The sequence below is a fragment of the Stegodyphus dumicola genome, chromosome 2 (genome assembly GCF_044657685.1).
Source record: "Stegodyphus dumicola isolate Sdum_Otavi_A_Nest chromosome 2, ASM4465768v1".
Classification (NCBI taxonomy): Eukaryota; Metazoa; Arthropoda; class Arachnida; order Araneae; family Eresidae; genus Stegodyphus; species Stegodyphus dumicola.
This window is the reverse complement of record NC_140769.1, coordinates 285,417,094-285,434,132: the sequence shown is the minus strand read 5'-3', so window position 1 is coordinate 285,434,132 and position 17,039 is coordinate 285,417,094. Positions and strand designations below refer to the sequence as shown.

Sequence of the window (17,039 nt, the reverse complement as noted above, 5' to 3'; positions counted from 1 at the left end):
GTTTGTTTAGATGGTCAAAAGGTTGAGAAGTGCTGGTGTATGGTAAAAATAACTGCAGTGAATTGATTCATTCCTATAATAAGGAAGCATTTATCAAAACAAAAGTGATAAGCAATAAAGTGATAAGCATTTATCAAAACAAAAGTAAACATCTGTCTTTCTCTAAAACTCTGATGTATGCAATACAGGTAGAGATAGAAATGAGCGAAACATTAGAACTACTCCATTTGGTGGTACAAGTATAGTCCCACCGCTCGAATTGTACAGCTCCATTCCAGTTTCCATAAACTGAGGGAATCTGAACTCGAATCGTTTGTACTGTGCTGCGGTACTCATATTTATGTTAAAATGATATCCTAAAGAATTAATATTAATATACCACAATAACACATTATGTATGTCCCGCAATAACACATTACGTAAAATATTACGTTTGAATAACCCGCAATAACAGTATTTTTGAATATCCCGCATAACACGTTATGTAAAATAAATATGTAATTACATATTTATTTACACGTTATGTAAAATTACGTTTAACGTAATTAACGTACGTAATTACGTTAACGTACGTAATAACGTATAAATATGTAATTACATATTTATTTACACGTTATGTAAAATTACGTTTAACGTAATTAACGTACGTAATTACGTTACGTAAATTAACGTGTTAACGTATTACACGTTATGTAAAATTATGTAAATTTTGCATTTATTTGACATGGAGGGCATCCTAATGCTTTGCTGTTATCTTTTAGAGATGTTGGGGGAAATATTTCGAAATGAAATGAATATCCTTGAATTCCGAGATGCTTTTGTACGCTATTTGCATAAAGGATTGCACCTTCACTGCCACTCTCATGACTCTGGGTCAAGGTGAATAACATTTTACTTTTTCAGAGGATATCAAACTTCTTGCAATATATTCGTGCGATATTTTCTTTTATTCAATCAAGGACATCTACAATTTCAGTAAATAATGCAGTACAAAACAGCAAAGAAACAACTCGCACGGTCTAAGGTTAACTCGGAAAGTCTTGGATTGGTTGAATTTCTAACTCATCCGACAATACATTTTCTTTTTGAGAGTCGCATTAATATTTAACAATAAATATAAACTCATTATATATATTTATTACTAATTATTTAAAACCAGAAGATAATATCTCCAGATCTGGAAGTATTTATTTTTATCTTGTAGTTTTAATTGACTATTTATGGAAAGATTCAAACACATGTCAAAATATAATTAAAAAAAATCAAAACTTTATCTTAAAAATATTTATAAATACTTTTTATTAACTAAACGTATTTAGCTCTTTGAAATCATAAAATGTTTTATTCTTCTACAAATTTAAAATGCGGATCCCTTCCTTCGTCATACTGAAATGAGGATGTATTAAAAAAGAATCGCATTATTTTGGATCATGTTTTAAAATGGAAATCTTAGTGAGAACTATAGTTGAAAGTAAGCACTCAAAAGAAACCATAACCGTGACCATTTCTAGCAAAGTTTTTTTAAAAAAACGTTTTTGAAGAACAAGTTTGATTCACTTAAGATCACAAAAAAATTACCTTTGATTCAACTTAATTTGATCAGTATTCATCTACCTTAGGAGTTTTAATATTAATGACATGTTAAATTTAAATAAAGAATAATCCGAGTTGTTTACCTGTTTTAAATATTATGTATTACCTAACAGTTACCCTTTATATTAAAATCAAAAGAAAAGTAAGAAAGATCTAAATTTATTTTAGAGCCAGATGGTTATTTAAATTATGACAATTAATGAAGCTTTCGATTGGAGAACGCATTATACGAATACATTTAATTATCATTTTTTATTTTGAAAGCACAGTTAAATGGATTTCTGTTTTAAAAATATTTATGAATTCCTTACAGCTAATACTTGGAGAGTTTTTTCCATTTGTCAATTTTTCACTAATTACTTTATTTATTCCTGATTAAATTCCACGCTAATTAATCTTGTGTAAGAAAATATGAAACTAATTTTACAATACTTAACAAGTAAAGTCTTTCTACTGAATCTCATTTTGTTGTAATAACTAAAATTTGACTCTCAAAATCTTATTAACATAAGGCAGAAGAGGGTAAAGGTTTTACTGATTTGGATTGAAGTGGAAGCTAATCATTCATATTCAAGACTTTTTCAAAAGAATAAAGTTTTTTATTATGTCTTTACATTTTTAGTTCATTTATAAAATGTCGCTGCGAGCTGGAAAATAAAAGAGGATACGAAAGTAACTATATAACTGCTTGACAAAATGGTATTTTACCACTCAGAGGCCTGTCTAAAGCCCAGACAAGCAAATTGGCTGCTTGATTGGCTGCTTGATTGGCTTTCGTGTTTCTCCACATCTGTAACGTATGAGCAGTTTCCCTTAGAAAATCAGCCACAAAGGCATTCCTTTCATTAGTTAGATAGCCCTAAAAAATTTTGTCTCATTGAAGTAAGCTAACCTGATTTAAATGGAAATTTCTCCTGTTACGTGCGATTCAGTGCACATTTTGTGGTGAAATAAATATTACATTTCTTACGCATAATTTCTTTTTAATCAACGCATAGTATTTTTCATTTTTCAGCAGTTTGTTTAATCTCGACGATATCATCAGATCTGTGTTTACTTGATTAATATTTGCAGTGTATATAATTTAGATCACAATAACAAATTTAGAAATGTGGTATCCGTTAAACGATATTTGTACTCGGACATGATTTAAGGCAGTGCAGTAACTTAATTTTGTCTGAAAATGAAATTATAAAATACCAAAATCTTTACCAGATTTATCTCATATTTAGGATTTTAGAAGGAAGGATTCAGTTTTAACGATCTTCCGGGACTATAGCAAAAGAAATATCTTTTAAAGCAGTATGAGGTTAACTTTTATTATTAAATAATCGATGGAGATGGAGCATTATGAAAGCTTATATTGTATTTTAGGATGTCATTATAAAACGTAGATGAATTTGAACGCCTAAATATTCTAAAGTATGAAAACCCGTAGGTATGGGCTGAATGACAAGCATATTTTCAGAGTTATTGCTAGAATTTAGAAATTGAGTTATTGCTGAAATTTATAAGTCATGAAGTAGTTTAAACAAAATATCAGTAATAAAACTATTGTTATTGCTGAAATTTATACGTCATGAAGTAGTTTAAACAAAATATCAGTAATAAAGTACATGTGTAACTTAATTTTTGTTTGTTTCGAAAGTTGCGAAACATTTTATAGCTCCGTTAAGAGATGCTACCTAATCCAGAATTCTACCTAATCCAGAATACACTTTTAAGGAATTACTGTTACCCTCGAGAAATTTTGGGTATGATATTTGAACTCGAATATCCATTTTGATTGCTCTTGAGTCCATTTTGAATGATGTTTTTGTGTGACAGAATAAATAAAAATAAATAAAGACAGAATAAAGGAGGAAACCAAACGGTTTTCCAAAACGACTGTGAAAGGGTTTTAAAATGTATTCAGGCAAGATATTTTTAGTTACATCTGTACGAACGTACGTATTTCAATTAACTAAAAAACTGGTAGTCGTAGAACGTTAAAATTCCGTATATGGGACTGCTATAACATCTAGTTGTGCCTCTCCCTTTTTTGTTTCAATCGGCTCTACCAAACGAGTATATATACATGTTACGGTGAAACACCGAAATCTGGAGAATGTCCACTTTCACCGGTGAATGTCAACATTCACAGTCGCTTGGTGTATGTCCAAAATATTTTCCAAATACTCTTATTTCTGACTTACACCGGTGAATGTCGACATTCACCATGTACTAATGGTGAATGTTGAACATATAAGAATATTATATTTCCTTCTCCGTAATTCATTTACGAAAAAACGCACTTGAGACTCAGAATAAGAACTTAAGAATTTAAGAACATTCAAAATGAGAAAGGAAAATAATAGAAGTTATAAACTTACCAAATTATGAGATTCAAATCTTATTTATTGCAACAACTTAAACTATTATGACACTTTGAATTGCACAAGAGGCCCTTGCTTTTACAACTGTATTTATTTGTGGAACACTTCCTTTTGCAATGGCAGCGTGTACATATACTCCTCTCTTTTCCACCTACACCAGAGCATATCTGCGATTGTCTACATACACCGGTGAGGTTCCGAATGTACAAGAATGCAAAGAAATATTCGATCTTTCACCGACGTATTTGGTGAATGTTGACATTCTCTGGTGAAAGTCTACATTCTCCAATTTCGGTCTTTCACGGTAACATACATACAGGAGACCATCAATAAAGCAGCTACACCATCATTTTGACTTTCAGCACTTGTGCTCTATTGATAGAAACTACCTATCAGCTCATTTACTTAATATAAAATTTTATAAAGTTGCAATGGTTATACAAATATGCATATAACATACAGAGACAGATTATTCAGGTCTTGTGGTGTTTACATAGATGGCAATGTTCATAATAAAGCTCATAACATGAATATTTAGAGAATTGTTACATATGTTGAAAATTTATGTTGACAGACTTTCATATATTAATTTCGAAGAATAACCAAATTATATATAATATAAAATATCATTATACATATTAAAGAATTTAAACATGAATAATTTAGAAATAAGCCAAGTTAGAATAAGAAAAACACTAAATATATAAGAAACATTAAATAAATTTAGAAAAATGTAAAGTGCAGACTAGATATAAATATTATAGATATGCTAAAAGTAAATAATAAAAATATAAATGTTATATTTAATAATTTTCTAACTAATAATCTTTACAGAGAAAAGAAGTATTATATTTAATAAGAAAAGGAGTATTATAAATTTATTGAAGAAAAGATATTGAAGGTTAAGTGCTAAGAGAAGGAGGTGAATCGATAGTAAATTGAAAAGTGAAAGACTTGGGAAAGATGATTAATATTGAACCACTAAATGTTGAAATATTACAGCTATAAATCTTGATAACTAAAGTAAGGAGTTAACTACATACACAAAATACTTATTACAAAATTATAATAATAATTAATGTACATAATACTTATAACACAAAATTATAATTATGATAATTAAATGTAAATGATATAATGATTAACAGAATTGTTATTATTATGTGAAATAGTAAATGTAATAATAAAAAAAATTAACAGTACTAGTATTAAATAGGAGTAAAATTACTATCTGATAGTAAGGTTAGTGAAACTGCAAAGCGTTAAAAAATATATATACATACATTGAAGAACCAAAACATTACAACTACCTACTCAATAACGGCGCTGCGTGGCCTTTGGCGTGGAAAACAGCTGCAACTCTTCTTGGCATGGATATCACAGTGGAGATGTTTCTACATAGTGGTGTTTGAGCTCTAAGCTATCGCTCCATGATATTCGAAATGTGCTCTAGGCGAGTTATGTGTCCAAGACAGTAACAGGAATTTATCGTCATGACCCTCGAACCATTCCTATACAGTATGGGACTTGTAACATGGGGCGTTATCCTGCCAGAATATTGCACTTCCAATGTAATTGCGCAATTGATTCGCAATTATGTTCAGATGCTCCGTAGTTCTCGTGGTTTGTTCTATTACAACTTAAGTTCCGAAAGCCGCCTATGAGAACGTCTTTCAAAGAATAATATTGCCAGCAGCAGCCCTTGTATGACCTGTTATACAGGGAGGGAGTAACTGTTAGCCTGGAAGACGGCGTACCGTGAGATGGCGATGGACGCAATGAATCAGAAATCGTTATTCGTTCGACCAGGCAACTGTCTTCCACTTATTCACGGTCCAGTCTCGATGTTCCTTAGTCAAATCGTGATTCATCCGACGTGGCAACTGTCTTCCACTTGTTCAATGTTCCTTAGCCAAATCGTGATTCATCGGACGTAGCAAGTGTCTTCCACTTTTTCAATGTTCCTTAGCCAAATCGTGATTCATCCGACGTGGCAACTGTCTTCCACTTGTGCACAGTCCAGTCTCGATGTTCCTTAGCCAAATCGTGATTCATCTGACGAGGCAACTGTCTTCCATTTGTGTATGGTCCAGTCTCTATGCTCCTTAGCCCATTGTAGGCGTAGTTGGCAATGACGGTTGGTCAACAGAGGCACACAATTGGGATGTCTGCTGCGTAGTTCCATATCCAACAGTGTCCCCTGAACTGTGCATCGCGAAACTCTTCCACTTGGAGAGATAATTTAATAGGCTGTACAAGGAAGTAATGTGATGCCCACATCGGAGATTTTATAATTATCATGCTTCCCTTTCTGATGGGGATAAGAAATTTCCACTAATTATTCATTTAATTATTTCATCGTAATATTGAATACAGGAGTAATGTGTTCTTTGATCAAGCCGTGGATGTTCAAGCATAACATAGCACTACTACATCATCTTGATTTTAAAATTTTCCAAATATTCCAGGTGATTTAGTGGAATCTATTATAATTTGAACCTTTCATGGAATCTACCATAATTTGAACAGTATGATAAAGTACAATTTATTTAAACTTTAGATCTATTTATATTTTAGAAAGTTCAATTTTTTGATATATCTGAACTCTTTATTAGAATTACCTGAACTACGTATATGAACTATTTGAACTATGTACATGAACATTTTGAAATGTGAACTATATTTACACATGAATTATTTGAACTACATATTTTCAAAATCTGGAAATTTGAACCCTATATATATATATATATATATGAATTAGATAAACATATTTTATTTACCGACTTTAATCTATAGATTTTCTACTATATCTATAGATTATGGATTTTGTTGGAAATATAAACTACACTTCATTACTATTTCTTTTCGTCGCATATTATGTTCAAAATTGTGTACATATTTTAAGGAGTTATACCGTATATTATGTTTAAAATTTTTGTATTACATTCAAAATTCTGTACATTTACTATTATGCTATTTTATACATTATACTCTAAATTTTTATATTACATTCCAAATTATGTATCTATTTTGTTAATATCAATAAACGGCTGGGGTCACGTATAGGGGAGAGGGAGCTAAAGCAATTAACCAAATGGTAAAGACTTCTCTGTTCATAAGTCCTAAATTATTGATCTAGTCCAACAAATCCTTTTTTTTCTTACAGTGTCTAATAGTTTCATCTTTAATTCGGTATTCTTTCACATTGCAGCCGGATACGTGTTCTTCGACATCTTCAATCAGGCATCTCCTCAGAATCCAATTCTTCGGAGTCCTGATTTCGCTTCCTCTCAGAATGACGCTCAGTGTCTAAGTTTCTGGTTTGCTCCCTTCGGACGAGGAGAGGCTACAGCGCTCAGCGTCGTACGAGTTGAGTTAACACCTCCGGAGGGTGAAAAAGAACAGCGATTACTCATTTGGAAGATGGCAACCAAAAAATTCGACACATCGAGACCTGATTGGATGTATGGACAAGTTTCTGTAGCAACGCTTACTGCCTACAGAGTGAGTTATGAAGTTAATTCTGGTAAAATTAAAATGCATATCGGTTTACTTAACACGCTGATCGTGGCGCCGGTCCCTAGGGACCGGCAGTGAACTTTCCGTGTGGCCGGCGTCGGTCCCTGGTGACCGGCACTGGAATTTTCGTTTGGCTGGTGTCGGCCTGCGGGACCGACAGTATTAAAGTTAAAAAATAAAGTCTCAATGAAATGTGATCGAATTTAGTTTTAATGAAATGTATTGAAACATTCTAAACAAAAATACGGCTTAGCTCGCTGCCGGCTGAACGGAAAGGACAGCAAATTCGGCGCGGCGCTCAACGTGTTAAGGCTCTAAATCTAAACAGTAGACAAATGTTTTAAAGATAGTTGATTCTTGAGGTGAGAATTGCTCAAGCGTTCACTGAAATGTAATTAAAAAGTTGTATTCTGTTGGAGGTAATGAAATGTGAATTAACGAATAGCTGAATGTGAATCTACACGTTTTTGCTTCGTGTTATGTAATAATGAAATAGTTTCGTTTCAAAATTGACATTTTAAAATAAGTAATCGTTTTGTACAGATTCACACTTTCCTTATTAAAATTAGAACATGTTTAATTTTCGTTATAAAGAAATTATATAACCTTATGATTATAAGAAGATTCAGTTTTAAAATTTCCTGACTTTTCATATGATTAAAATATATTTTTAGCTTTCATTTCATGAAATATTTATGGAATTTTATGAAAGCACAGGTAGTTAAAAAGGGATTTCTGGATTTTTCTTACTCATTTCATATGTATGATGGAATGGCTTCTTTTTCTAGAAGATCTTTAATTCAAAAATAACATTTACCTTCTATTAGAGCTCAGCCCACCAGGGGCCCAGAGGGAAAATGGCTAAGTACTGGTAATTCGGTCGGGGATATTTTCGTTATTTTCCCCATGTGTAACGTGTATACGGGCCAGTTTCGCTCAGAAAGACCTTCACGAGGACATCCCTTCCGTTACGTGGATAGCCCTCGAGTACTTTGCCTTAAGTAAACAAAGCAAACAAAAATCTTCAGAAATAAACATAAATCTTTTAAATTTCTTGTACGAAATACTTGAAAAGCACAGAAATTGTATAGAACAGTTTACTAAACTAATAATTGAGAGTAATTTTTTTAGGCAGCGGATGATTTTTATGTACTATTATTTTCAAGGTATTATTTTCCTCTATATTACGAAAAATTTTAATGAAATACATTTTTGAAAGATAAATTTAAATTAAAACCTTTCTCTTGGTGTTCAGAAAAATTTAGCCGAATTTTTATACTTTATATTGCTTTTAGAACATTAAAAAAAAGTCTATAGATGAAAGTACTGATTATAATGTTTATTTAGTGTCGTCAGATATAAGAAAAGGTAAAAACTATTTGAGAAGTTGGAACTGAGTGTAAGATAACGAGAAGTTAAACTACTTTTAAATACAGGGTCGGTTTCAAAACTGATGTTAGCAAAAAAAAAAAAAATAAATAATAATAAATAAATAAATAAATAAAATAAATAAATAACTGCTGAGAAAGTCGTCTTTTTTAATTATCCTTTTATTTCTCTCTTTCCGAAGCGTTTACAAAGGAGTTAAAACAATTCTTATAATAGAGATTAGTCTTCTAAACCTGTTTTCTTGAGGTACTTCTTTTATTTGCCCTTCCCCCAGATCAGCTCATCTTTTGTTTACGAACTTAAAGGCTTAAATTTCTTGACATGCTTTTAATTATTTTCGATTTAAAAGCAAGAAAAATGAGTCAGGATTTAAAATCAAGGCTTGAACTTACGATGTCCTTCGGGCTTTTCCTTGCAAATAAGAATTTTAAATTTAAAATGCAGCAAGAAAAGACATGGATTTCTGGTAAAATGGGATCTAAAGTTTAAAATTAAATTTATATTTCCTTAAAATTATTTAATATTTAAGACTTTAAATTTAATAGTAGTTTTAACTATTAACATAATGCGATGACTAATCATAGTGCGATGAAATAAAATCAGTTGGTATTTTCTGGAAGCTCGTATTTGGAGCGGAGAAAAAACGTGGGGAAAAATAGCATTTATCTTTCATGGAAAGTGGAATTTAAATTCAATATGGAAGGCGGATGTTTTTTATTTTATTTTCTCCATTTGTTGCAATAAATTAGGATTCCTTGAAGAAGTTGGATATTGAAGCACCTATCTTCCAGATGAGAACAGAAAAGAAAATTTTGAAGTCATTCATTTACCATAATGGTTTTTTATATGAGGTTGACAAAAGTTCGATCTGTCTTATCTACCTTATGAAGAAAATTCTTAATGAGTTCTCATTAAGTAATTACCATATTTCTTTCATTCTAAGGAGGGCCATTTTTCTCGTCTAAATATCACTAAAACAGGAGATGAATTGCAATCAATGCCGTTGTTAGAATCGCCATTATTAGTTTGATATACTAATTATTGAAAGTAATTAAATTTCCAAAATATTAATTTATTAACTAAGATATTAAATAGATATACGACTATCGTGAATAAATAAAATTCGATTGTTAAAAATGCTGACTGAATGCATTCAAATTTTGATTTTGAAATTGCATACAAGAATAATATTTTAGAGTCATTGGCAACTGATGCTTTGGAAGACTGTATTTATGAAATTGTCCCCTTCACTGATCTTCCTCATCCCGCTACTTTAGAACCCATAAATTTCTGCGATTATAAAAAGACTGCTGAAATAAGTTTTCATATGGTTTTCTTTACAGATGGCAGCAAGATGAACAACAAGGTTGGCCTTGCATTTGTTCTTTTTGAAGGCCATTCTGAGGTTTGTTTCTTTAGACACCGTATACGGAATGAATGCACAGTTTTTCAAGCAGCACTTCCATGCATTTATCTTGCCGTCAAATGGATCCAGGATAATGGGACAACATCCTCAAAGTACCTTATTTGTTCTGATTCTCTTTCTTCTCTTCAACTTTTGAACAGCATTACCAGCTGCGATAAATTAGTTATCGAAACCCTAGTAACTGTTAGTTCACTTAGAATTAGAGGTATTGATATCTGCTTTGCTTATGTGCGTGCTTATCATGGTTTCTACGGAAAAGAAAGAGCTGATTTCTTAGCTAAAGATGCCTTAAATTTACCCATTGATATCAACATTAGCATTCCAAAGAGTTATTGGAAGTCCTTTCATTATAAAAAGCTTTTAGCTATGTGGAATGAGGAATACATTTCGTCTTGTAATGCTGAAGTCACCAAAAAGTTCCTTCCTTCTATTTACCATAGACTGAATTCCGAGTCTTTCCTCTCGTTAAATTTTAAAGTGTCTCAGTTTTTATCTGGTTACGGTAAATTTGCATCTTACCTGTTTCGTTTTAATGTACGATCAAAGAATTTATGTGAATGTTCAAAAAGAGTTCCTTAGGATGTGGAGCATTTGATTTTCTCATGCCCTACATTGGATGGCCCTAGATTTTGCTTACAGAACGATTTGAAAATGTTCGGAGTGACTTGGCCAGTGAACTTATCTGTTTTCTTGAAGTCTAGGCTGCTGTTCTCTGCTTTTGTTCGCTTTACTTATGCATGTATCTTTTAATGTTTATTTATGTATGTAACTTTTAATGGTTTAGTTAACTTACTTCTGTAAGCCCCGTGTTGTATATATGTGGTGCACGGGGAGTCTGTATGTTTTCAAAGGAAAAAAAAATGCATTCGAATGTTTCAGGTAAAGGGTTTCCACAGAGTCTGTAAGCAAATTTAATAGCTTTTTGTTGGGGAATGGAATAACGTAATAGTAGCTTTCGTAAGTTACGCAACGCTAGCTGCGCGCAGAATAGTACGTAAGTATTTCAGGTCTGTCCATGTAAAAATGCAACAAAGCGTGATCAATAATGTGAAGTGAAATGATGTGAATGAATTCAAGTGTGATCAAAGCTAATTAATGAAGTGGCCCCGCGTTAGTGAGCACGAAAGGATACAATCCATTTGAAAGTAACTTTAAAAGAAAGACAGTTTTATTGCCATGAGGAGTGGTCGCAGAAAATTCAATGTCAATTTTGTAGCCATTTCTGAACAAAATTAGAATGTGTGATATTAGGAATCTTGGTAACAAATTCTCAAGGTAAACAGAGTTCTTCCCGAGTATCCTAAGTTTTTTATAATCCAAGAATAACAAAAGGGTAAACAGTCTACTCAAGATTTTTTTTGCTGTAAATGGCACTTCAAGCTATCTTTCATAGTTCATTGCTGCCGCTCAGTGAATCCCATTCGATTGTGGATGGTATGCAGTAGTCCTAGTGGTCTCAAGCCAAAATGTTTGCTCAAAGATAACAGCAATTTGGCCATTCCCAGTTCCGCAACACATTTAAGGTCGCACTACAGGTCCCCCCCCACTCCTTAGAACCAGAGTGGGAGGTTCAATCTCCTTCCCTGCTTAGAGAGGCGCACCGCCCGGGAATTCTCCCGGAACAGCACTGGTCGTCATTTGCTACCCACCAGTCGCTCGGGCTGCTCGTCGCGGTGGGTACCCAGGGGAGAACCCCCGGGCTAATAGTTTCACGCCGCGCTAGGACGTGCCAGACACCGACGCCGGCCAATAAGCGACCTTTCCCTTAGTCTTCAGAACCGCGAAGTTCATAAATTTTATACCCCCGTGGCCGAGACTGCCTAGGTACAGGTCCTAGCCAGTAGCTTCGCAGTGTTCTCTACGTCGACCCCCGGTGGGTGCTCAAAGGTAAGAAAAGTTGGCTTTTAAACTTTCATTCTTAGTCAGAAGTAAAAGGAGGAGGCATTCTGAAACGACATATCTAGGTCGAAGTCATGCCTTCTGAAACTGTTTGTACCGCTTGATCTTTTACAGGAAATTCTTCAGTTCATGTTGACATGTAGTAGATACGACTCTAAAATATCTGTGTGGAGGTATTTAAAACGTCCGAGTGGAAGTCACTCCATTAGAGCTGATTCCATATGTCCGCTGGTCGAACTGCTTGTTTTTGTGTAGTAACGAATTTTAATCATAAAAAGAATTTTGTTTAGTGTTTAAACTGTGTTAGCCATTTTAGGCTTTTCTGTATTTAACAACTTTGAATAAAGATGTTTGGAGGTTTTATGTATTTTTGCGCTGCTGCGAGGTGATTGATTGTATGAGAAATACATTTCTAATGAAAATCGAGGAAATAAGTCTAAATGAATTCAGGAAAACAAGTAATATAAAAAAAATTCTCAAGTAAATTCCTACTTAGATCAACACAAACATTTTAAAGATGCAAATATATATATATACGTAATTAAAATTTTTTAATATGTAAATAAACTTTATTAACATCAAGTACCATCCACTACAAGTTTAAAAAAAGTATCTTAATTTGAGTGGATGAATAAAAAGTATTTTATTAACAAATGAAAATTTGAACGCGATTTAGGGAGAGTATGAGCTAATAGTAGGAATTTAAAGTAAAATTTTAATAGGCAGTACAAGGCAGTGACCTTGTGTGCACATTCGATATTTAATATGAATTTTATAAAAATCTCTTTTTTAACAGAAGTTCATTATCTATTACAATTCAGATTGAATTTGAAGGAGAAGCGACTGATGGAGGCTTTGCTCTTGATGACGTCACCTTTTACGATGGGAACTGTCAAAGTAAGTTATGATGACATATTTTTATGCTCTTTTTTTAAATGCAGCTAAGATGCTCTCCCCTGTCTATGTGTAGCCATATCTGCCATGAAACTTCTGGCAGCTCAATAAAATTTAGCTTTGGGAAAGTTGTGAGAATTAAAATCATAAATTGCAGTGCAGTGTAAGTTGTCAAACGAAGAAAGTCCATGGTTTCACCGGACAGACATCATCAGTAAGTACATCTGGATCGTAAATTTAAAATCTGGCCTCTACTACAAAGAGTAATCACCAGTAGATATGTTGGCCCTTGGGCTCACTTTATTTTTTTTTCAATCAAAGGCACACTGTCTTGTGTGATCAGTAACTACAGCAATGCGCTGCAGATATTTATATAGAAAGTCCTCTCGAGAGTTGAAAATTTGCCGTAAAGAGTGCACGTGGCATGTCCATTGGGATAGGTGAAAATACAAGAGTATTCCATACTTTATCAGTTGAAAGAAGTTTATACATAAGAGTTGGTCCACTTTCATCTTTACCTCAGAACTAAACTGACGAAAGAGAGAGAGTGCGAGCGAGCGAGAGAGAGCGAAAGAGCGCGAGAGAGTGCGAGAGAGAGAGAGTGCGAGTGTGAGCGCGCGAGAGTTTTCTGTCACTCTCACCCCTTCTCTCTCGCAGAAAGTGGGAGAGTGAGATACTCATGTCACTCTCTCCTGCAGGGAGTGAGAGTGTGTGAGACGCTCTCGCACACTATCTTTCCCTCTCTCTAAAACTCTCTCTTTTGCACTTATTCTCTCTCAATAAGAGAGAAAATGGAGAAACCCTCTCTCGGTGAGCGAGAAATGGTTTTTCAGTGGGAAAGATAGTGTTTGAGAGTATCTTACACATTCTCACTCCCTATGGGAGAGAGCGACTGTCTCACTCTCCCCCTTTTTGTGAGACAGAGGGGGCTGAAAGCGATAGAATCTCCCACACTCACAGGGAGTGAATGTGGGAGAGGCTCTCACTATCTTTCCTACTCTCTTTCCCCTCGTTCTCCCACTCTCAGTGAGCGAGTGTCTGTCAATCTCACTTATAGTGAGAATGACAATCACTCTCTTCCCATCCCAAATAGTGAGAGACGCTTTCCCAGTCCCTCCCACACTCTTTCAGTGAGCGAGTGGGAGAAAGTGAGTATCTCTCACCCATTTTCCCTGGGAGACCCTGAGAGGGAGAGTCTAACTGTCTCCCACTCTCTCGCATTCTCTTACTTTCACTCTATCTTTTCACACTCATTCTCCCACTCTCTTCCACACTCACTCTCAGTGAGCGAGAGACAGTAAACTCTTTCACCTCTCACACTATCTCTCTCAATCACACTCTCTCCCAATCTAACTCATCCTCACACTCTATTATACTGTCTCACTATCACCCTCTTACTGACAAGGCGGGTATGAGAGATAGTGTCTCACTATCAACTGCTCTCACTCTTTCCTAGTATTTCTCTCTCTCTCTCTCTCTCTCTCAAGTTCACACACTGAGAGATTGAGTGCGAGAGGCACTCTCACACTCGTTCTCCCACTCACTCTCTCTTACTGTCTCTCCCACTCTCAATCTCTCTCCCCCCAACTTTCACACTCAGTCACACACTCATTCTCTCACACTCACTACCTCACATTATCTCTCAATGACACTTTCTCCCTTTCTCATTCACTCTGTCACTCTCTCACTGAGAACGACCGACCGACCCATCCGTCACAATCTATGTACTTACAACACTGAACTTCCACTGAATTAGGGATAGACTCTGTGTAGCGCGTCAATCCAATGTCTGATGTTTCATCCATGACCATGATGTCCGGTGATGGACACCTCGATCCGATGTTTGGCAAGCTCTTCCCGTCGAAAACTTCCAGAAAATTATTGAATCGTGTGCCGACTGGATGAGGCCCCACTCGTTCTTGACTAGCTATCCCCACTTCAGTGGTACTTCAGTGAACATGCAGTTGATTCTTTTTGTGCATAAAATTCCTTTTACTCTTTTCCAGCTCGTCCTGAAGCAGCAGCAGTGGAGCCCCTTCCATCTGAGAAATTCTAAGTGGCTTAAGAAACTACTAAAAATGAAGAAAATGCTGCTTCTGATTTACAGAATATTTCTAATCTTAAGCAACCAAAAAAGATATCAAAATTAGACTTACCATGTTTCATTGCGTTCCATTAGAGTGGGAAACTGTGGCACATTTTGACGATACCGATATTATTTTCTCTCGTATTGAAGTACAAGCCGAGTCTTCAAGGATGAATGTGCCCTTACTTTCATACAACGGTGGTATCAGCCAGGTTTCTGTTCCCATCTACGCCATTTATCTAGCATTCGAATAAATATTGCCATAAATAAATGTCTGCTCATTTAGCAAATGTATATGTAAAACAAATATGACAATTAAAAAAACTGAAATGCTTCACTTCATTTAATTACTAATACATTAATACTCAAAATATTTAAAATTATGACAATATTTATACTGCATCATTAAAAAGATATCACTTTTGGATGAAACTAGTTAATCTTTCCTTTTAAACAGCATGTGCTTAATTAGTATGTGATAGAAGCTGATGTTTTTTTAAAAGAGAAAATAAGGTGGAAAAGCCTAAACCTAATTTAAAAATTGATATTTTCTAGAAAATTTTACAAGTATTTTAACAAACGCAAGGCAATTTAAAATTTCATGATGACCATTTTGAGTACACATCATCATCCACCTGGTCACGTGCACATCGAAAATGTAATTTTTACTTTTTGCAAAAGTTTATACTTTGCACTAACTTTAACAAATTGCTAGTTGGACACGTCTAATCAAACCAGCTGGACTCATTATAATTGTGCATTTTTTTCCCTAATAACTAATTTAAACGCCCAGTTTAAAAAATACGTAAACGAGAATTATATATATATATATTCTTTAACGTATTTTTATTAACGTTATATTTGAATATTTTTCGGTTTTGAGTTGTAACAGCCAAGCACTAAAATATTTTCATATCTAACAAAAACCGAATACGCATATTCAGTTCAATATTTATAGTGTCAAATACTAATAAAGCGTACAGCAAACGTAAAATGACAATCTCAATAAAATTGTGAAAATATATAAATGAGTAAAATAAAGCATTTGTACTTGCGTTTTTTTCCTCCCCCCCCCCAAGTTCTTTTTAGTGCTATAAAATGATCGGACGTCATTTAAAATAGAATTCAACACAATATTGTTAGATTTCTATACAAAACTACTATTTATTTTTAAATTGTAATGTCTTTCGTGAGTAAATATCCTCCACTCCAATATGGGCATTTGAAAGCACGAATTTGGAATTTATTATGTGTTTCATATTTTGTAACATTTTAACGAATTTTTGATCAACAAACTCATCGATTTCAAAGCGAACAATGGCAACACTTTACGAAAAAACATTTTTATCTCCAGCTCGTTTTTTAAAATTATTCTGTGATATTGCTGTTGAACTGAATTTTATGGTTTGGAATAAATTTATGGAATTTAAAAAAACGCCCCTTTGGGCAAAATATAAAATCTCAGCTTTCACATTTTTCCATAATTTATTTTATTTAAGACACAAAGTACTTATTAACCAGAAAATTTAAACTTCGTCGTTATTTAATGTTATATTAAAGATAATATTGCAATTATTGTAATGTTATATGTTGTAATGTTATATTAAAGATATGCATCAAATAACGAAAATTTGGGTCAGAGCTTTGAAATTAAAATTAATTTAATACTGAAGATTTCTAGCATTTATTAATATAAACTGAAGATTCATTAATGAAGAACATATTTTATTCCTGTGTTTTTCTAAATTTCTTTTGTATTTCATTTTTGAAGCATTTTTAAGGTGGTGAGCAGAAAACACGCATTTTGGCTATAACTGGTAGAAAACTACTTGAAAAAATTTTAACAAAAGCGGAA

General features: G+C 33.7%; 1 protein-coding gene across 5 annotated transcripts in view; it reads left to right on the top strand.

Moving 5' to 3' along the window:
- The window catches only part of LOC118204559 (MAM and LDL-receptor class A domain-containing protein 1-like), a 149,080-nt gene extending 133,561 nt beyond the window's left edge, over positions 1 to 15,519 (top strand). For all 5 annotated transcript variants that reach the window (XM_085812244.1, XM_085812242.1, XM_085812240.1 and 2 more), the window contains 3 exons: positions 7,183 to 7,475; positions 13,026 to 13,101; positions 15,105 to 15,519. In XM_085812244.1, the coding sequence (XP_085668370.1) occupies positions 7,183 to 7,475; positions 13,026 to 13,101; positions 15,105 to 15,154 (419 nt within the window). In that variant the 3' untranslated portion in view covers positions 15,155 to 15,519. The remainder of the gene's footprint in view (positions 1 to 7,182; positions 7,476 to 13,025; positions 13,102 to 15,104) is intronic.
- The last annotated feature ends 1,520 nt before the right edge of the window (positions 15,520 to 17,039 follow it).